Source organism: Antechinus flavipes, chromosome 6 (assembly GCF_016432865.1).
Source record: "Antechinus flavipes isolate AdamAnt ecotype Samford, QLD, Australia chromosome 6, AdamAnt_v2, whole genome shotgun sequence".
Classification (NCBI taxonomy): Eukaryota; Metazoa; Chordata; class Mammalia; order Dasyuromorphia; family Dasyuridae; genus Antechinus; species Antechinus flavipes.
In genome coordinates, this window is record NC_067403.1 from 27,410,582 (window position 1) to 27,433,120 (window position 22,539).

Consider the following 22,539-nt stretch of genomic DNA (forward strand, 5'->3'; position numbering starts at 1 on the left):
TTACTCTGACTTTGGGGAAGTTAAAGTCTCTGGGACATTTTCTCCATCTATAATCTTAATGAGCTAGATGACTTGTGTAGCTAAAATTCTATGATTCTGATTAAATGGAAATATATTTAACATGTTTGTATGTGTATAGCCTGTATTGAATTGCCTGCTGTCTCAGGAAGAAGGGAAAGGAGGGTAAAAAGTTGGAACTCCAAATGAACGTTCAAAAGTGAAAAATTGTCATGTGTAATTGGAAAAAATATACTACAGACATTCAAATAAATTTCAAATAATTCATTTGCTCCAATATTCACTAAGTCTGCTGAATTCATATTTATGCTATAGAAGGTAAATAAGACCTTCTTCTCTAATGGAACTTATAGTCCTCATAGCAACCTGAAGGCAGTGGGGAGGAGGGCAGACACATCTAATTTCTCCTCAGTTACCTCATCTGTAAAGTGGAAATGATAATGACATCTCATTCACTTTAAAGTGCTGTATAAGTGCTAACTGTAATGGCTAATGCTATGTGCTCCATGTTAGCCATACCTCTCATCTGTCCATGCTTAGTGGATCCTGCTGATGACACTTGGGTGTGCTCTGGGACAGAGTAAGAATGACTGAATGGTCCACCTGAATGGGCTGCAGAATGGTTAGCTCTGAGCCCAAGAACATGGGGCCCTCTTGGGAATGGGAATCTTTCTGTGCTAGGAGATTCCTACAAGATGTTGTGAACTAGGCGATTCCCATCCTTCAGAGCCTGAGATTTTTTTCCTGATCATCTGGTTGTATGGAATATGCCTTTCTCCCTCTAGGTGTGTCTCTCTGAGGAAGGACACAGTCCAGACTAGATCATTTAATGGTAGGGGGCTAAGCAGATTATATCGGGGGGAATTATATACTGATGAGACTTGCCTGATTAGAACAAGCCTCTGAGAGTAACATTTATGAAAGGAGAAGATCCGTTGGACCAGAGGCATGGAAACTGGTCAAGAGACAACTGCAATCATGTTAATTCAAATATAAATAAATCTTAAGCCAGTTGTAATTTGCTTTTATCCTGGTAAGTAACAGAAGTAAACTGCTCACGTCAGGCGTCTAGAGATGAAAGTTGGCTTAGAATAGACTTGCCCCCAGCCTCTACCAATCTAGGAAGCAGGAAATCAAATCTCTAATTCAAACTTATTTCCCTGGGTAAGCCGGCTCCCACCATCTGTTTTGTAGAACAAGCACTCTTAGGGTATCTGGAAACAGATTCTCGGGAGTCTCGGAGTCACATTCCAAGAGGTGAAGGATGGGCTCGTATTTAAGCAGCAGGCCGCTCGAAAGCCTCCTAGACAAAAGAAATATATAATCCTCAAAGGGACACCAGCATTGGCTGAAAATTCTCTGACCATCGATCTTTCAAAGAATGTTTTTTTCAAATGCATATTTTGTTTAGAAAAATACCTGCTGCTGTTCGAGTCATTTCAGAGCATCCACAGAGGCTTTGGATTGATCCATTCTAGTAAAAAGCTGATTAGATTTCTGTGTTGGTTCTACAGGCGATTAATAAAGTTTTACTTTTTTGTTGGGGTGATTATTGTCAAGATTAATGCCCAAAGGAAGAATGGTTACAGTGCAGGGAAAGAAAAATCTTTGTTTCAGATTTAGGTTGCGATTGTATTAGTGTTGTAACCTGGGTAACAACATTTTAAAACAAGCAGTGAAAACATCTGATTTTTTTTTTTTTAATTTGGAAGGGAAGGCACATACCACTCAGTACCATACACAGATGTTTAGTACAAACGGTGTTAAAAGATGACACAAGTTTCAAAAGTTTCTGTTTATTTAATCTGGTAAGATACATTTCTAGGCTCTGTGAGTGGTGACTGATATAATTTGTTTCCACAGGTCGGACATTTCCAACACATCCATACTTTTCGGCACAGCTGGGAGCCGGGCAACTGTCGCTCTATAATATTCTGAAGGCCTATTCGCTACTAGACCAGGAGGTCGGCTATTGCCAGGGTCTGAGCTTTGTAGCAGGTGTTCTGCTCCTTCATATGAGTGAAGAGGATGCATTTAAAATGTTGAAGTTTTTAATGTTTGACATGGGGCTCCGGAAACAGTATCGACCAGACATGATTATTTTACAGGTATCACTCTTTTACATTCTCTTCGATGCATATGTATGCACTCTAGGTACAGGTAACTCTTACTCTCTTCCCCTAGATAGGGAAGCTGATCTAGATGTCTGTTTACTTACCATCTGTTTCTCGGGACTAGTGCGGTTAGTGTCCTGTAAGCATTAATTAGAAAGGATGAGATTTTGGTAGACAGCAGACGATAAAATTGCATTTAGCAGCAAATGATGAAATTTGGTGTGAGCATTTGGTACTCAAGTCGGGGCTCGGGAACAATTTTTGTTTGAAGAACTCACCGGTCTTTCTCCTTGCCAAAAGATATGTTTATTTATAAGAAGAGGTTACAGATAAAATGAAGAAGTAAAATAGACCCCAGGGATAGTAAATATGTAACAGATTTGGGAGAGCATACAGTTAGCAAGGAAAGGGGTTTAACAGTTAATGCAAGTGGAACTGACAATTAACCAGGAGAAAGCGAAGATGCCATTGACTGGCAGACATTCACAGAGGAATTTAGCTCCCTAAAAGAGTTAGCTATAAGAAGGAGACAGATACTATGAGGCATGGGGGAGGGGAGGAGAAAGACACTATGAGACAGAGCACTGGTGGGCTAATCCAAAAGGGATTCCACAAAGGTGGCATAGGCCATGGGCAGATGTACAGAGGAAATATACCCTTAGGAGGTTTGACATCGTAAATTGGCTTTCTGTGGGATATAGTTTGGCCTGTAAGGCTGATCTGTACCTCTTACAGACTCTTACAGACTTTCTCTGCCAAGCCCCACCTACTGATCCCAGGACCTCATCAGAAACATTTTCATTTACAATATACTTTCATCATAGTCTATAGAACTTTGTGCTCTAGCCTCTAGCTTTTTAAACTGTGGGTTCACATTTATGATCAGTAAATGTTTGATTTGTATACTTGGTTTATGTTCCTTTATACCCAGGGTGACGTAAAGATCTCTCTGGCAAAGAGAATTTGCCAGTGGAAGGAGTTTGAGAAGCCCTGCTCTAGCCTGAACCTCAACTTGATGTCAGCTATAAATCTGAATGTGCCTTTGAGGCCTTTATCCAAGTCTCTGGCAAAAATGTTAAGCAGTATAGACTCTGGGTGTGCTCCATCAGGGGCCTCCAGCCATTCACCCAATATGGAATCCATCTAGTTGTATTATCTGAACTACTCCTCTTCCCCATCTCCCCAAAAATAGCATGAGAAACCTCATTCAAAGCTTCACTAATAGATGAGTAAACTGCATCTACAACATTCACTTAATCAATTGTTTAATAATCCTGTTTAAAAAAAAAAAAGGAAATGAATCTTTTCTTCCTACTTCCATATAAGGCAAGTGAGTTGGAAATATAGGCAAGTTGACATGTACCTAAAATTGTTTGGGAAGATTTGAAGCAACTTTGACTTTTCTGTCACAGGGTACAAACAAGTTATTAAGTAAGATCTTGGGAAGGATAAGCTCGAGCCAGATATTTTCAGGGCATCAGACTTAAGCCATTAAAAACTCTTCACTTTAGTTCTGAATCCAGAATCTCCTAAAAGGAAACTTTTGGCCCAACAGACACTTTCCACAAGTAGTTTCAGATTCTTCTTTTCTCCCCACATTATCATTAATGTTACCATTTTAAGACCAGAAATGGGAGCTTTTAGCAGCCATGAAGCCAATTTTATGACATTGAAGCTCAAGTTTATGAAATTTATGGAGCTTATTTTTATGTTACATTGCCCTTTTTGTGCTGACTTTTCTTGTTCATTTTAGATTCTTATTACATGGAAATGCTAAAGTGAAGTGACCGCCTCAGAAAAATAGTATGGGACTTAAGACCTGTCTGGGGCTTCCTGCTCTACCAGTTGGTTCTAGGATCACTTTTCCCAGCACTCAGTGAAAAATAGCCCAGTGTGGTCTAGCCCACCCTAGCCCCTGTTCCTTCCTGGGCCGGGTGCACGGCCCCCAGGTGTCTGGATTTGGGCAGAATTGAGGTCCATGCTGGGTTGTGGTTTTCATGGCTAAAAAAATTAGCCAAAGGGCTTTTGATTCAGACCTAAGAAGCTAAAGTAGATTTCCTGAGAGGGGAAATATCTCTAATGATTTAATTTTACTGAAAAAGTACAGTGGGCTCCTGTGTAACAAGGGTGACTTGAGGTTTTGAGATAATGCGAGACCACAGTGTAGGAATGGGCGGTAGGGAAGCTTGGCCCACAGGCCATCAGGCTGTCATGGCCCGTGTCATCACAAACGCACACGAGGTAAAGCGTTGGTGGGGTTGGGTCCAGCTCTTGGTGACCCCATGTGGGATTTTCTTAGCAGAGATTGGGAAGTGCCTTAGGTCACAGCAGCCAAGAAGTACCTGAGGCCATGTTTGAACTTGGGCCTCGCTGACTCCAGATGCGCAATTCTTTTCATGGCCCTCAGACGGGTGATAGCTGTGGGACCTCTGTTTGCCTCAGTTGGGTCATGTGTAAAATGAGCATATTAATACTCAGATCTACTGCTGAGGTGGTTGTGAAACCAAATGAGGATTTCATTGTAAAGCCCTTTGCATGGAGCCCCGCAGGATACAGCCCCACGCACATAGATCTAGTATTATGTATCTTATATAATACGGAGTGAGTGCTGAATACCTGCTAACGTGTGTGTGTGTGCCTGGAGTTGGGGAACACCAACGGCTCTCTGAAACCAGGGCCCAGAGCTGTTCGTGGGGCAGCAATGGGGCAGCAAAGCCAGGGAAGGGCCGTCTTAGGTCACCCAGGCTCCCGGGAGCCCGAGGGGGGACGGCATTCATTCACGGGAGCGTGGGATCGATTTAATGACAAAACCCGATGCATATTCTGCTTCCCTGCAGATCCAGATGTACCAGCTCTCCAGGCTTCTCCACGATTACCACAGAGATCTCTACAATCACCTGGAGGAGCATGAGATCTGCCCCAGCCTCTACGCCGCCCCCTGGTTCCTTACCATGTTTGCATCCCAGTTCCCGCTGGGATTTGTAGCCAGAGTCTTTGGTGAGTTGTACAGTTCTTTGGGAATTATCTGGGTGCCTCATTACTCATACCACTCCCGTGGACATACATCTACTGTGCTATATTCTACTGTTATACATATATTACACATCTACTATGCTATATTCTACTATAGTATATACTATGCTACATTATGCCATATTAAAAGGTAGGCTGTCCTAGGAGTTAGCAATTCTTAATGATCTCAGGTCCCAACATTCGACTAGGATTGACCACAACCCCCTCCTCAGCCCGGCCCCTTTCTGCCCACTTCATCCCTCTCTGTGTACTCCGTGATCTGGCAGTCTTGCCTTTTGTCTCACATGGGGCGACTCGATTCCCCCGGCCGTTTTCCAGGCCTGGGACGTGCTCTCCCCTCGCCCCCTGCCCTCTGGGTGGCCCCTAGCCCCGGTCCCTTCTGCGGGAGGGCCGCCCCTCAGCCTGAGCCCGGCTGCCTCTCTCCTTCACGCGGTGGGTCTCCCCTGGCCTTGTCGGACTGGCCATTAAGCAGGAGCTTCGTGAGGGCCGCTCATTCTGGCCTTCGCTTCCCAGCAGCCCTTTTCTGCCGCTCACTTGTCTAAAACTGAAGCGTTCGGTGCTGTCAGTGCCCTGCTTCCTAAACTCCTTTGGAAGCAGGCCGGGCTCTCGGGCATTTTCCCGACCCTCCGCCATCTTTGTCATCTCTGCTCCTTGCCCTCGCTCCCTCTGTCTTGGAGAACATACCTGCCGTCACTAAAGAGAGAAGACTTTGAGATCTGAGTCTCATTGCCTATATCTAGATGTCTTCAGCATGTTCCCCGGCAGCCTCGGTCTCAGCCTGTCCAAACCAGGTCTGTGCCCTCCTCCTGTCTTTGCCAGATGGGTCTCTAGCATCTCATCGTCCAGTTGTTCTCCTTCATCCTCTTCACCCCATCAGAAATTTTCTTTGACCCTTTGGGGCGCTGTAGATCTTATAAAAGCCTCGGGCTTATCACAGGACAGGCTCCTGTTAGCACATTAGCGAGGGCCCACCTCCCATTTTGGGGGCACCGTCAGCATGTGCCCAGCTAGAACCAATAGTGTTTCATTATCATTTCATGCTTTAGTTCCACTTAAGCTGATGTCTAATGGCTTCCAGTTTTTTTTAAGGGTTTCAAAAAATGATCGCAGGCCTGTAACTAGAGTTGAAAGGGACCTCAAAAGATCATTGAACTCCATCCTCTCCCCCTTCCCCCCTTCTGTGCTCCCCTCCACTGCACCGCTTATTCATTTCACAGAGCTGTGGCGCAGGGAGGGCGAGTTCTATAGGTCGAAAGTAGGAGCGTCCGAAGTGGGGAGCACACTCCCTTCTCCCCACTCCCTCTTTTTGGCCGTACAGCTCTCCCGCCTCTTTCCATTCCCCAGTGATTCCTAGGCATGGATTTAGTAAACACTAACCTGGTATGTACAGCTGCTTCTATTTCTGGGTTCTTTATTTCTTCCATTGATCTGTTTCTTGTTCCTTTTCCAGGACCAGACAGTTTTTACTTATTGCTTTGTAGGCCATTTTGAAATCTGAGAGTGCTAGTCTTCCAGCCCCATTTTTTTTCTTGGCATTTCTTGATATTCTTGCCAGTTTCTTTTTCCAGATGAATTTCAGATGATTCTATGTGATAAAGCCTATTGGTATCACATTACAGCTGCAAATTAATTTGCAAGTATTGATATTTTTACTGTATTTGTTCCACCTAATCATTAGCAGGAAATATCCTTCCATTTCTTTCATTCTTTTTTGATTTCTTTCAAAATTACTGTAAAGGGTCATTGGTCTTTTGCATGTTATGGTAACTTTGTGCCCAGTTATGTTATATTTTATTGCTGCTATTTTCCTTCTTTTGCCTTTCTTGAGACCTCAGCCCTGAGCAGAGTGCCTGGTACATAAGAGGTGCTTGATAAACACTTAATTGACTGATTCTTGTGATGAATAGAAATGAATAGAAATGGATGATTTTGTGGGTTAGCTTTATGTCCCAGTCCTCCTACATATGTCTCCAAAGAGGTATTTTAATTTCTCCAATGTTTGTCTTTTTTTTTCTGTTGGTTATTATTCTTATTGTTCCTCTTTTTATACCTATTTTAAATTTCTTAAAATACAAATGCTTTTAGTGTTTTCCAGTTTATTTATAAATATATTATTTATAAATATAAATAATGTGTACATACACATGCATGAAGTTTGAAACATACTTTTGATCTTAGTTCCTTCTAGTTTTATATGTTTTTTTACATGAATAAAAGACATTTTATCAAATGCTCAGGAACTGTTTCCTGTGCTTTCCTATTGGAGGGCTGGCTGGGCGTGTAGCAGTGTGTGGGATGGGTACGGCAGCAATCACCGACCGGTCACCCCTGAGCTCAGCCTGTGGGGGCAGCCACCCCTTCACCTGCCTCTGATGGAAAACGGCCTGGGTGTGGCTAGAGAGCTTTGTGGCGGTGAAGGAAAGTGGGGAGCACGGAGAAGACCGACTTCTGCAGGTGGGCCGTGTCCGTTCCGATCGGACCTCCACAGTGCTCATTTTCCCTATGGACCTTTGACGTTCTAGGTTTTCTTGCATTTGACCCTTGTTTTCCTTTGTTGGGAGGCCCTGGGATGCAGTGGAGAGTGTCTGGTTTGAGCCTGGGTTCAAATCCATGACTCCCTTACTGTGTCCTTGGACAGAGGGGTCGATGCCCTCGGCTGTCACCGGGAGGGGTGGGGGGGGGGGGGGGGGCGACCGGCCTGGGAAATCACAGGTCACAAGTGTTCTCAACATTCAGATAAAGCAATAGTGCAATATCCTAGTAAACCGGAGGGACTTAATAAATGTTTAGTGATTGGTTATGGGGGAGAGGAGTTCTACTCTTAGCCATGCCACCAATTCCTCTGTGCGGCAGGAAAACCCAATGGGGGTGCAGCGTTGACCCTGGGTCAACCCGCTTTCAGAGGGTTCCAGAGGTCACCCCATTCATCTGTCTCTGCACTCCAGCCACCCTGGACACGAGCGATCACATGGCTTCAGGCAGGAAGGATTTCAGGAAAAGAATCTGTCCCTTAATCTTCATGAAGTAAAAAGCTCTGCCGCAGAATGGATATCTGCCCTCCAGAAAGACAGATAGACACCCCCCTACCCCCCCACCCAGGAACCCCACTTAAGCTTTGGGATTCAGTAAGATATTCCGTTATCCATGTGTGATTTTGTGTGTGTGTGTCTCCACCCTCCCCATCCCATGGAATTGACTTCCTGTGTAACCATGTTTTATTTTACACATTTTACCATTCTGAGAGGAGTCCATGGCTTCCCTGGAGTGCCCAAGAGGGGCTGTGAGACCTCTAGAAATGAGGGGGGGCCATTCCTTTTTTCTCCCTCTGTGATATAGTCCCTGGTGGGCCTTGGGCTTTCTGTGCATTGTGCGCCAGGATTCCCGCAGGTTTTTTCCTGAGGTACTCTCTGTCACACTAAAAGCCTGCTTCATAGCCAGGTGTGTGAGCCACAGTGGGTCACGAGATCCTGTTACAGAAAGCTCCCCTTGGGACTCATCTCTCCCACCTTTCAGCGCCTCCGAGCAGGCAGCCCTCAGTAGGTCCTGAGCAAAGGTGGGCTCCCCCAAACCCCTTACTGACTTAGCTTGGGCAGAGGCTCAGGGAACAATGTTTATCCTGTTCCAAGACTGTGCCGGGTTGGATTTTTCAATCCCAGAGCCTGCCATTTATACATTGTATTCCTCTGGCCCGCAGCCCACTTCATTACAAGACTTTAGAACTGGATACGCTCTTGAAACAAATGGGCCTTTGTTCACAGCTCCCTGTTTTATGTGGAAGTAAAAGGTTTTAAGGGCTGCACGGATCCCAAACTTGGCTCGCTCGGAGTGGGAGGGGTCAGCTTGGATTAGCGGGCGCCTCCTCGGGGGCAGCTGCCCGCCAGCTTGATAGCGCTCACCTTGCCCGATTCCTGATTCTCGGCCCCCAGCTTCCCCTGCCCCCCTGCTACTGCTTAGTAACTGAACAGATGTCTTCTTGCCCAAACTTTGACAAGCTGACTTGCTCATCGTAGCCCCTCATTGATGGAGAGCTTTGGGGGATTTGCCAAGAACTATATCTCACCTGATTCCCCCCCAAAGTCTCTGAAAGGTGGGTTGTTTTTTATTATCCCCACTTCACAGATGGTTAGACTGAGGCTCAGCTATTTTCCCAGAGAGACAAATGAAAGGTGATTTATAGTGAGGCATTCGGAGAGACTGTTGATGTGGAAAATGTTTCTTGCTCACGTGATATGTCTGATTTATGGCGCAGGGATCTTCTTCCCAAACTGATTCACCTGATGGTTGCTAATGCTTTTTTTCTCCTTCCATTTGTCTCATTCCCCCCATTGCTGAGTGAAATGTGATCGTATTTCAGTTACAGGATCTTAGCTGTTTAAGAGGAACAAATAGAGGCAGATTTGAAGTGATGAGAGAAGTGCAACAGAAATGTTCTCTCCCATCCCTCTTTTGAGCTTTCCCCAGCTGGAAAATCCCACTCTCAAATCAAGCAGAGTTTCTAAGAATATTGATATAGAATGATCCCAAAGCAACATATTCCTGCCAAATAATTTACAAAGTGGTAGCTGGATTCAGGGCCACTGCCTTTATTTCCTACTTGATAAAAGCCACTCTTGGTCAGCAGATCTTTGGAAAAGAGGCGGAAAAAAAAAAAAAAAAGAAAGAAGCACCCCTATGGATTTCTCCAGATAGAATCTTGCCCCATCTGAGTGCTTGGTTAGCCTGCTTCAAAGGTGGTTTCCAAATGTGTGGAATTAAGATTTCCAAATAGGGGAATTGGGAATTTAATTTTATTTTATTTTAATAATTAATTTTAATCTTATTTTATTATTTTATTTTAATCTAGTTTTTTAATGGTGAGGAGGAAAAATATAATTCCTGTTCTAAATAGCAGAATTTTTTATAACAATAGTCTGCCCTCAGTGGAATAATTAGGATGAGTTTAGGATCCCAAGCAAATTTTTTTTTCCCATAAACTTCTAGTCCCATAATGGCTTCCCAGATGTAGATAGATCACAAGGTCATAGATTTAGAAATTGTCAAAGTCCAGTCTAATGGGGGCCTCTGGGACCCAGAACAACTGAGGGACTTACCTAGTGACAAGCTTTGCGAACCTAGCCCCACACCTTGGTAGTAGACATTCCTGGTCTTCCTGGATGAGGAAAATAATGTTGGCTTCACTCTGTTTTTAAATTTCTCTTTTTAGGACTTAGGATAGTCTTCTGTCAATTTACCTTCATGTCAACTAAGTAGCCCCCAGATGTCTGAAGCACAGAATGGCCCAGGGTTGCCTCTATCTCAATTCCCTCTTCAGATAGACTATGTCGGTGACCTTGGTACCCTTGGGACTTCCACAGTCTGAGAGGGAGGGAGGGAAGGTTGGCTCTTTGGACAAGGACATGGTTTCAGTGCATTATCTATGCGTGTATTATGTATGTATATGTAAGGCTGTATGCTGCCTCAGTTGGAGTTGAAGGCCTCACATAGATAGCACGATCGGTGGTTTGTGACTCAAATTATGTGTCTTCTTAACATGGTGCTGTTTTCATTTAAAATCTTGATCTTCTTTAATCAAAATGAATCCTGACAAAACAGTCATATTTTAAAAAAGGACTAATCTCAATTCCTTAGCCCAATGCTAAATTTTACGTGAATCTTGATCTGTCCCACACGTCCCCAAAATGATTCCTCCCCTTTTCTACTACATAAAATGGGCTGTGCAAATTTTTAATCTTCATTCAAGTAAAATTAAGCTTGTGTTGCTATGTTTGTAATGCCACATGAATTTAATTAATAATTATTGAATATTTTTTTAAATTGCCAATTTTTTAAAGCTCATTCACAAAGTGAATGACTTCAAGAAATGTACACACAAAAATTATTTAACTTGAGGATTACATGCCCCAAACAGCATTACACAGCATTCCACAGCCCAACTGTGTCATCAGTCCACACCGATTGTGAGAATGGCAGATTGTGTACACCTCAGACTCCAGCACATACTGGCTCAAATCTAATCTTGCATTGAACAAATGCACTGCTTTAACTTTCATTGCAAGTGAATCCACCATGTTAGTATCACTTCACTTGGATTTGGACTTTGATTTCATTGAGAAAATTCTGTATTAACGGGAACGTTACACTTGAAAATATCCTATAATTTTAGCATTGTTTCATGTTCAGCAAGAGAATCTCCTGCCCCACTGAGGAAGCAGAGCCTACAGTTTGGGAAATTCTGTTCTAGCCACTGTTTCTTAGTTTAAGTTTCTTAGCTAAGTGGGTTGGTAACAGGGGTCCTTAACCTAGAACGGAGATCTCTTTAGGAAATGGGCTTCAGGGAGCCTGTGAAATTGGATGGAGAAAACATGTATAGCTTTATTTTATCACTGACTTTGATTTCTGTTATAATCCTATATTTTATTTTGTGGGGTCATAACTTTCATCAGACTGCTGGAAGATCAGGGGGAGGAAGAGAGACAAAGAAAATACATTTATTGATAAAACCATCTGAGAATGGAGGTTGGGTGGGGCTTAGAATTTGGAACTCAAAACTTTAAAAAAAAAAAAAAAAAGCACCCAGTGAACATTAAAAATTGTTTTTACATGTAATTAGGGGAGAATTAAGTATTTTTTTAAAAAGACTAAGAATCTCTGCACTTGGAAATTGTATATTCTTCTTTTCTCCTTAGATAAAAATCTGTACACACTAGCTTCAAAGGCTTATTGGTGCTTATGATCCCCAGAGAAGCAATTTAAGACTATAGACCTTTCCTCAGGTTCAATTCCTTTATGTATCTGCGGCCTCTACAACTTGTGAACCAGCACATTTATATCACTTAAGAAACGATTTTTATGGCAGGGGATGGCCAAGCCTGGCACAGAACCCACTGCTCTCTGAGGCTCACGGGGCAATCACTCAAGCCCTGGTGCAGGATACAATTGCATTCTCAATAGCAGAATGCTTAATCGGGTTCACTTTATTGGTCTTTATTATGCATTTGCTCTCATCAGAGATCAATCCTAAACATATCTGGACAATTGGAGCCTGGAGAAGACTTGGGATGGACATGACAGCCTCTCAGATATTGGAAGGAGCCAGATTTTTTTTACTATTGAGGCAAAATGGGTGGAACTAGGGCACTTGTAAACAAGCCTATTTTGACCCATGATCAGAAGGAATTTCCTCAATTTAAACTGGCTGAGTGGAAATGAGCTGTTTAGATTTCTCTTCCTTTAGGTCTTCATAAAGAGGATAGATATTCACTTGTCAGATAGATTATAGAAGCGAAGAAGGTTCTTTGCACATATATGATCTGAACTTAAGGGCCACTGGGTTCCTTCTAACATTGTTCTCTCTTGAAGTTTAATGATTGCACTCTTTGTGGGAAAAGTCTGGGCTGCTCTTTGCCAGCTGCTGTCAGAGTTGAGCTTACCTTCTTTGCTTCACCTTGTGCAGAATTCTCCAAGGTTTTTGAGGTCCACAGTCTATGGGACAGGCCATCTGGATCCACCTTGGTCTCTCTGTACTGGACAAACTCTGTTGTCCAGTGCTGCTCCCAGCTTGGCTCTGACTTCTCAGTGATTAAAGATTATCTAAAGCACTTTTTCCATGAAAACTGACCCATCCCCAGAAATTCCTTGGAAATATTCCTTACCTCCTCTTCCTCTTGCTCCTCTCATCTATCTCTTAAAATTACAAACATTAAATCAAACTAACCAACGTAATGAAAAATTCTGACAGTGTCCCACTCCTAGAGTCATTTTCTTCCCTACTCTTCTTCCTCATCCCCTCAGAATCTTGGTGGCCACAATTGCTCATTATAGCTTGGTAGCATTCAGATTTGATTGTTTTTGTTTAAGTTTCTCCCTCTCCCTCCTTATTGTTATGTGTATATATATAATATGTATATATATATATATATATATATATAGTCTTCCTTCTGCTTACTTCACTTTGAATCAATTCATGAATCTTACTATTTTTTTTTTATCATTTGTATTCTTATACCAAAATATTACTCCATTACATTCGTTCACCACAATTTGCTTGTCCATTCTCCCATTAGCAAGCATTACTTGGTTTTGGTTCTTCATCATTACAAATAATAGCAATATATGCAAATGCAGTTAATATAAATATATAGCTATATGGAAGTACATATGTTGGGGGAGGGGGGGTTGGTGAATATTAAGCCTTCCTTGACTTCCTCAAGGTGTATGTGATCTTACAATTATAAATATATGTGTGCAAAAATCTTCTCACTATTTTATTTAAAGCATGTTAAAATATAAATATAAAATATGGAAATAAAGTTATAAGAATTTGGGCTTTTTCCAAGCCAGAGAAAATGTACCTTTTCAGCTAAAAAAACAACTTTTGTGATTCTGTAATGTATAACTGAATGTCTGCTTTGGCTAAAGAAATGGTATGTTATTTCATCAGAAGCTGTTTTGCGGTATTAACTTTCTTTTCTGTATTTTCCCAGATATGCTCTTTCTTCAGGGATCAGAGGTCATATTTAAAGTGGCTTTAAGTCTTCTAGGAAGCCATAAACCCTTGATTCTGCAACACGAAAACTTAGAAAATATAGTAGAATTTATTAAAAATACACTACCGAACCTGGGCTTGGTGCAAATGGAAAAGACCATAAATCAGGTATGATTGAATATGGGCATTCACAGAATTCAAGTGACGCTTAGGTGTATCCTAAACAATGTGATCAGAAGGTGATCCTGGGAAGCGGGGATTATGTCTTGCATAAGAAATTATCTCATACAACACTTTGCACTTGGTAAATGATTAGTTTTTATTTGCCAACCAATAACAGTGAGTTCATCGGTAAGAATTGTCCATAGAAAAATGCCTGTAAGGCTTAAATATAAAAACTGGTGTGCATTTTAGTAGTCTTTAAGACTTAGAATGCCCAGTTTTATTCTTTTGAAATACATAAATGTTATTCGAGCTTTTTCATGTGGCTTAGGGGTTTGATTGACAAGGGATATTAATGAGTTTCCATTTTTAACTTTTAATGGATACTGTATGGGATATAATGCATACTTGGTTGATAGGGAAAATGTAATGAATGTTATCTAAGTGAGATTGGCTACTAAATAGTTTGGTTGACTACATTTTAAAAGTAGGACAAATGAGCAAATTTCAGGTCAGTGATAAAGATTTCCCGTATGACAGACCCTGAGAGTCGTATAGGAACTCGGAGCACTGAATCCCATTTGTAGCTGACCAAGGATCTCCTTGTGCATAAGCACATTGGCTTACTCTCTGACTTTCCATTTCACCTCCATCCATACTTTTATGCCATTCCTGGAATTGTTATCCCTTTTTTTTTCCTAGTCTATATTACTAGAACAACACTTTTAAATGTGTGTAATTCTTATATTAGAAGTGTTTTTTTCTTGGTATTTTTACATAGATTTCCCCTTAAATCTGTCTTCTGCTCCCCATTTTGTACCCCCCAAAATACTTTGCTTAAAGATAGAGAGGAGTAGGGGAAAAAAATCTACAAAACTGATAGACTCTATCAGGGAGGAGAGAAATTGTCGTAGATGTTGGCCGCCTTTAGGAGCAAGTTTATTTTTAATAATTTAACACTTGAAATGTTGTGTGTGTGGGAGTTCTTTCTATTTCTACCATTTTACTCATCATGCACTTTATTAATAATTTTTTTTGGCCCTACTTATATTCCTTTGCGTCAGTTCATGTAAATCTTTTTGTATTTCTCTCAACATGCTTTGTTTTTTCTCCCAACATAGTACTATTCCGCTATTTAGGTACCACTATTTGTTTAGTCATAGACTCTAGATTGATTGTGGACTTTTCTAATTTTTTCATTACCTCCCTAACATACAGTAGGTTTCCAACAATTACTGGTTTACTGTTTTATTATGCTTGTAAATTAAAATCTCTTCCTGGTAAACTCTCCAAATATTTAACTTTCATCTCGGGTTTCATGGAAACTCGGTAATTCCCCAAGAGCAGCATAAATTAACTTATATAACCATATGCATTCCAGTGTCATCAAATTCATTCTCCCATTTTCCTTTGAAAAACATCCCTGGACAGTTGGCAATTTATTGTCTGTTTGAATGCTTCCAGTTACAGGAAGCTCATCTTTTGATCTCACCACACATTTCCTTGTTGGCCGACTTCAACTATGGTTTGTTTCTCCCAGTAACCTCCCTACAGAGGAACTCGGATCTTCTCCTGTAGGTCAGAGCAAAAGTACTCAACAGTCACTGTTCTCCTATCGGGGAAGATCGGGTTTGACAGAAGGAAAGGGATGCTTTCAATGGAAGGGATGGTGGTCCAAGAGCAGCGGGAAGCCAGCAGAGCGATAGGGCGTGTAGGAAGATGGAGATGGTCAGTCGTGTCAGGAGTTGTAGAATAAAGCCTGAGAGGTGACTCCTGTAGGTTGCAATGAAATGATGGGTAACTTTGGAGATTCTAGCAGTGGTAATAGACAGTGGGCCAGATTGATTTCCTTCGAGGCAGTATTTCACTTTTGTCTTTGTATCCCAAGCACCTGACACAATTTCTGGCATGTAAAAAGTGCTAGAATAATTAATGTTGGTGTCAAATGCACCAAAATCCTTGTGTCTTTCACAGGACTTTGATCCTGTATTTGTGCAATTGATTTTTTTAATTGAGTTGTAGAATTTTAAATGTATCCTTATTACATCATAATTAGTTTGGACCAACCAACTGGTTTTGAAGAGGGACAAAGATGACCCACATTGAAGTGGAAGTTGCAGAGACCTGAAGTAAGGAAAAGCCTCCTGAGTGAGACACCCTAAAGTTAAATGACTTGTCTTGGGTTGTTCTTGGCCAGATTTTTAGGCAGAAGCCATGTGGCTACTTTTGGGATGTAGCCTTGAAGAGACTGTCATTCTGTGTGTTTGCTGCCCACTCCCTCCCTTGCTTTCATGTCACCATCATCCTCATCACCATGCCAGATCACTGGGGCACTCCCTCGCAGACCTCCTCAGAAGTAGGCACAATCTATTCATATTATATTGTTGTAATTTCAGCTAGGTCTGAACCCTCTTAGTCTTAACACAGATCTCTCTTTTCTCTAGAAGGGTTTTTGTTCTCTCTTCTTATCTATCAGTTTCTTCCTTGCCACCACAAACGTGTCCACTCTCCGCCATCCTTAGAAAACCCTCCTGGCTCCTAGAAGTTGTACTCTAGGACTCCACGGGCTGATCCCCACTCTCATACACTTCATACACTTAAAAGATTTACGCCTCTGTCTGTTTTCTACAGTCATTGTGTACCTGGAAAGTTGTATGGGAATTGAGTTGAATTTTTTTTTCTTGCAGCTGTAAAGCTATAATAATCCTATTTTATGCAGTTGGGAAGTATATTATTTAAAGCAGCCTATGGAGAATCATTTTATATTTCCATTCAGATATCATATTCTCAAACCTAGGTTTGAATGATTTATTCAGCATTTCACAAGTAGTGAGTGGCAGGTACAGGCTTTTAACCAAAGCCTTTGACTGCAATAAGTTGCCTAGGGTCACCTGTTTTATATGGTCTGATTCTTGAACATTGAATTTTCTTAAGTGAGGCTTCTGTGAATGTTTGGAAGCTATTGAAATAATTTTGTTCAGAGCTGGGATCCATTAGTTGTTTTTTGTTATGTTAAAATGGCAAATTAGATTCTCAAACATTTAGGTTCCTTGTCCTTGAGGGTATCCTTGTTGACTTAAATTGAATTACCTATGGAGGCGAAATGTGGTTTCATTGTCACCACTGTAAAAATGAAAGCCAGCTGTGGAGTGGGGGGAAGATGGGTGAGTCACAGAAGCAGGTATTGTGTTTCAGTTTCCTTTCCTTGCAATGGTGGGCTGAGAGTCCGTCTCCATCTGTAAGACTGGGAGAGTAACCCCGGCCTATTTTAGAATTATTGTGAGGGCACAGTAAATAAGATGATGGACACGGAAGTCTTTGAGAACTAAGATACTTTATAAATATCATGTGTTTTATTTCTTTTCAGTTATGTATGTCAGTAAAAATTTATATGCCAAATTTAATCTGCTGTATTTTTGTGATTTTCTTCATTGAAAACTGGGAAAGAGTTTCATCTCAAGAAGAAAATATAGAAGGTGAAATTTCAATTTTAAGTGTGGCTTCAAAGGGGATTAAAATACATTCTTAGTGATGTGACCATATTAAAGTCACAGCATTGGTGGATAGATGACAGATAGCCTTGTGGTTAGATATTTAACCTTAATTTCACTCTGTAAATTCATTGTGCAAGTGACATATTGGGATCCCCCATTGAAAATCCAGTTTAATTGAAATCCCAAACTACAGATCCATTTAAGCCAGACTGTGCTAGAAGAGACCACTACATTATTATTTCATGGAAACAATGAGAGGAGAAAAAAATAGCCTCGGCAGCAATAAACCCAAAATCTCCCGAGTCTCCTCAGTATTCTATCCACCAAGTCACGCTGTCTTCCAAGAGAGACAGAACAATGAGCAACTGATTCACTTCTGTGCTTTAGGGTTAGTTTTCTAATGTGTGGTTTTTTTCTGTCACTATTACTATTATGGGAAGGAGGACAACTCGAGCTTTGTTTCTCATTTACTCATCTATGTGGGTGACATTTGGTTTCTGTAGCCATTTCTTCATTTTTTTTAATCTTCTAAGGAGGGTCTTTCAGTAAATGCTTCTATTACATAGCTATTCTTCTGATGATGAACTATAATTAAACTTTGACCCAATAACAGTGTGAATGGGGGTGTGGGTCATTTTAAAAATACCCCTTGTGGTAGTATTTGAGGGTGCAAACTTTGAGAGGAAAGAAATTAACCTGTCTTTTCAGTTTTTAAAAATATAATTTTATCTTTTATATTTTATTTTATATAGTAATGGAAATTGGTTTCTTGCTGCTTTAAATTTGTTATTTAGTTATTTAATATATTATGTCTTCTCATAGAGCTTGGGTGGTGGTAACTAATCCAAATGGTTTTGTTGCCCAAGATCAGAAAGCATGTCTCTTTAGTATCCCCACCATAGGGCCCAGCACAAAACCAAGCATTCATTTATTCCACAAACACTTAAACTTCCTTATCAAATGTGTTGGGACTAGCTGGGGACAGGGGAAGGGTGAGGTAGGAAGATGACGGTGGGAAGGGAAGGTGGTGGTGAAGGCATATACAAAGCTTAAATAAAACATGTATGTTAGTATTTTCTCTTTTTTGTTATTTGCTTGCATTTTGTTTTTCTTGTTGTTTTTTTTCTTTTTGATTTGTGTGCAACAAACATTGTGGAAATGTGTATAGAGGAATTGCACACTGGATTCTAGGGGAGGAGGTGGGAGAAGGGAGGGAAAGAATATTGGAACACAAGGTTTTTACAAGGATAAGTGTTGAAAACTATGTTTTAAAAATAACATCTGTCCTTTTGGAATTGTTATGCAATGGGTGCTTAATAAATGCTGGTTCAGAGACACCACGTAAATATTTGTGGTTCCTGATGCCTGACTACTTCTGTGTGCAACAGGTGTTTGAGATGGACATCTCCAGGCAGTTACAGGCCTATGAAGTGGAATACCACGTGCTTCAGGATGAACTGATCGATTCATCTCCACTCAGTGACAACCAAAGAATGGACAAATTGGAAAAGACCAACAGCAGCTTGCGAAAACAGAACCTTGACCTCTTGGAAGAACTACAGGTAAGGGGCCCTGGAGTTTTCTGCCCGTTGTGGCTCATTCCCACACGGTGTCCGCTGGACTTCCCCCCCTACCCTTTGCTGTGGCCAGAGCATCCCAGAACTTGGCTCCTTCTATAGTTAGCCTTCCCTAGTCAGGAGAAATTAAACTGAGACTCAGAAGGGACATCCTACTAAAGATCTACTTGTTGGCCAAGACTAAGCAAGGTGGAGGGGCATAAGAGCCGATTGAGGCCTAGAAGTTCCTATTTTCACACACCATTGGCCATGACATAAAAAGGTAAATACTGGAAAGAATTGGAGTTTTTTTAAATGGTGAAAGTAGTGGAACTGTTTCATCCCAAACTTCGTAACAGCTCCTTGCAGAGTGCCCTGTGCACAGGAGGTACTTAGTGAGTTTTTAAAATGGAACTGGGCAGATATGTGCACAGTGAGTCTGCAAGATCTGAGTGCAAACTCAGACATTGGGCGGGTCAGGGGTAAAACAATTTTACGTCCAGTGTCACTCCAATTGCTATAGCAGAAAGGGGCAAAGAGAAGAAGAAATTGATTAAAACTTAGCACAGAATATACAAATAATTTGGGAGTCCACTTATCAGGACCAAGGGAATTATTAATACAACTATAGAACACTACAGAAATAAAGATTTAATGACTAGAGAGGAATCGCTTATGGCTGGAATGTTCTGATATAACTGAAATGACTATTAGTCAACTGATTCAATAAGATACCAACCTGCCAAAGAAGCACTCTGTATAGAGCTAGGTCAAACTGTTTGTTCTGAACAAGATTTCAAAAATCTCAAGGGCCATAAATGGGGATGGGGGAAAAGGGGGAATTGGGAACGAAGTAGGCCTGGCCACCAGATCTCAAATTCTCAGCATAAATTATCTGGTACTGCTTAAAAAAGAGATAAGTTGATAAGTGGATTAGGTACAGATGCAGAAGCAATTAAACCATCATAGTGTTCAATAAATTGAAGGACACAAACTACTGAAGGAAAGTTTGACAAAAATAACTGGAAAATATGACTGTGGTCTGGCAGAAAGTAGGCTTAGATCAAAGCTCACATAATGGAACACAATCCCAAATAATTACATGGCCTAGATATAAAAATTCCTATTATAAACAAGTTTGAGGAGAATAGAAAGGTAACTTTCACAACATCAAAATGAGAAAAAAAACCTTTTGGTATAAATAATGTAATTAGACTTTATTCTGAATATTTAAGATATATTGGGAATCGATACAAATATGGATGGGAGCCATTCCCCAATAGATAATGTGTGGATAAGCAGAAAGTAGTTGATGGGGGACAGTAGAGTGACCTCCAACCCCAAGCCAGCTTCCCTGTTTGTAGTGGGCGGCCAGTCTCTGGATACAGTAGTGAAGTGGACAAGACTCAGGGCAGTCGGGTTCCCATAAAGTTCTTTCTTGACATTGCAGGTGGCAAACGGGAGGATCCACAGCCTCGAAGCCACAATTGAGATTCTCCTGGCCAGCGAGGACAAACTGAAGCAGACGGCCTTGGCTTTGGAACTGGAAAGGGCTGCCCTTCTGCAGACGGTGGAGAAGCTGCAGAAAAAGGCGGCCGAGCTGGGCAATGGCGATCCCGGGCTAGCCGAGCCAGAGCTCCCACAAGACAACTAACGGCCGGCTGCCCTTAGGGACTGGACGAACTCCCCCCACGGGAAGGGATAAGGGAAGGCCACCCGGGCACCGGCCCCGGGAGGACTCGGGCACCGTCTGCACGACTGGCCCGGCCGAAGCCGAGGGAGGCAGACGGAGGAGCGGGATGTGACTAAGGAGAAAGTGCTTCTCAGGGAGGAAACTCTTGCTTTTGTTATCATGGGAAGTCTTCTGACCTAAAACAAATGCAATTAAAAAGTTGGGCGGAGGGAGAGATCTTCAATTACTTTTTTTTTCTTCTTAGTCCCTAAATCTATCCCCCTCCGTGCCGGTTACTATACTATATTTAGATAGCCCTTTGATATGAATAAATGCACTTTTATGTTATGCTGTATTCCTGCTTTGTACTTCAGTACCTCATGCAGAAGAAGATGCAAAATACTGAGGTTTTTCCAAAGCATGATGGGATGGAGGGGCCTCCTTTGGCAGGGACCGGGTGGGGCAGCTCCTAAAAAGTCTTTTCTCCGGTCATTCCCTTGGCCATTACTCCTGGCCTTCTCCTGGTCCCGAGCACAGCTGGGGCACTCTTCCTCCTGTTATAAATGACAGAACCACCGGAGGTGGCCGAGGTCATTTGTGAAACTCCAGAATCTTAGGCTTAATTGTTAACCTTTTGTGTTTTGGGGGAGGGGTTGCCTATTTTATTATTTTTTTTTATAAACATTTTGTTAAAGGGTTTTCATCATTGTTATTGACTGTTAATCCCCTATCCCTTTAGTACTTCTGACCAAGGTAGATGATGAATGTTTCATGGAAACGATATAATTTTAGACTCTGCCAAATATTTCTGACTTTGCCAAATGTCTGTGACATTTACAGCTTTATAGTGAGTTTATATCCATATTGTAAAGTGTCATTTATTTATTTATGCGTGACTGCGTCATGTGGTACAGCTTCACGCCTATCTTGTGTCCATCCCATTCCTTGGAAGACAGTATTTTCAGACACAATAGGGAATTTATTGCCTTTTAAATGGGTCACAATTAAAATAATTTAACAGCCCCTTAAGATTTACAAAGCACTTTCCCATATAATTGTCCCGTTAGGTAGATGACATGAATTTGTTTCCATTTTAAAGATTTTCCCATTGTTACAGAACTAGTGATCTTCGGATGGGGACTTGAACTGAATACTCCCGACTACGAGTATGGTATAACTTGCCACCATATTTTCTGACTCCACTCCCTGCCCTTCTCCTCCTCCAGCTTCCCTCGTAAAATGAAATTTAAAGGAGGATCGCCTTCCTTAAAATACACCTTTCAACTTCATCTTTTTGTTGCAATGGACTCCTTCATGTTGCAAATATAATTCTCAGGATAAAAATATACTTTGTGCAAAAATAATTGCCCAGAAAACATGATTATTTTAACGTCATGTAGGATCTTCCAACGACTCATCTTAAAAAAAAAATTGACTATAAGCGCTGAGTTTAGGGAAGGAGAGGAAGTTTAAATCAATTCCCTTTTTTGTTTGAATTTAATCACTTCCGGTCCTTTCATTTTGAAAGCACACCACATCCCTCTTATGCCAGAGAGACGTCCTCCTGCCTCTCACTGGGTCAGGAACCTGTAGAGAAGAAAACCCTGAGTGCAGACATTGCATCGGGGCCATTCCATCCTCCCAAGAAAACTCCCAGGGGTCTTTCCCATTGAGAGCTTCTTTGCCCTCCATTCACATTACACTCTGAATGTAAAATCGAGTCATTTTGGTCCCCCACTGCTCTACTAAAAGGTTGGTTCTAGGTTATGGAAGCAATAAAGCAGTGACCCGTCCTTACCGGTATTTGTGTGTGTCTTGTCTTGATTTGGATTTTTCAGTTCCGGATGCCTTGTGTTCCTCGGGGATCACAGGTGTCTTTCAGAAATGTGAAAAATGTTTCAAATCTGACCCTTCCCTTTCTCTCCATGGCTTGTTCCTTGTCTCCCCATTTCTGTCTCCACTTTCTCCATCACCACCAAACTCCCTGGTTCTGCTGGGTTTAGAT

The 22,539-nt window shown here is 41.6% G+C and overlaps 1 protein-coding gene across 7 annotated transcripts in view; it reads left to right on the forward strand.

The window, feature by feature from the left end:
• Positions 1–22,337, forward strand: part of TBC1D1 (TBC1 domain family member 1) — a 223,798-nt gene extending 201,461 nt beyond the window's left edge. For all 7 annotated transcript variants that reach the window (XM_051965690.1, XM_051965689.1, XM_051965692.1 and 4 more), the window contains 5 exons: positions 1,882–2,126; positions 4,970–5,129; positions 13,649–13,818; positions 18,695–18,868; positions 20,313–22,337. In XM_051965690.1, coding sequence (XP_051821650.1) covers positions 1,882–2,126; positions 4,970–5,129; positions 13,649–13,818; positions 18,695–18,868; positions 20,313–20,516 — 953 coding nt within the window. In that variant the 3' untranslated portion in view covers positions 20,517–22,337. The remainder of the gene's footprint in view (positions 1–1,881; positions 2,127–4,969; positions 5,130–13,648; positions 13,819–18,694; positions 18,869–20,312) is intronic.
• Positions 22,338–22,539: the final 202 nt, after the last annotated feature.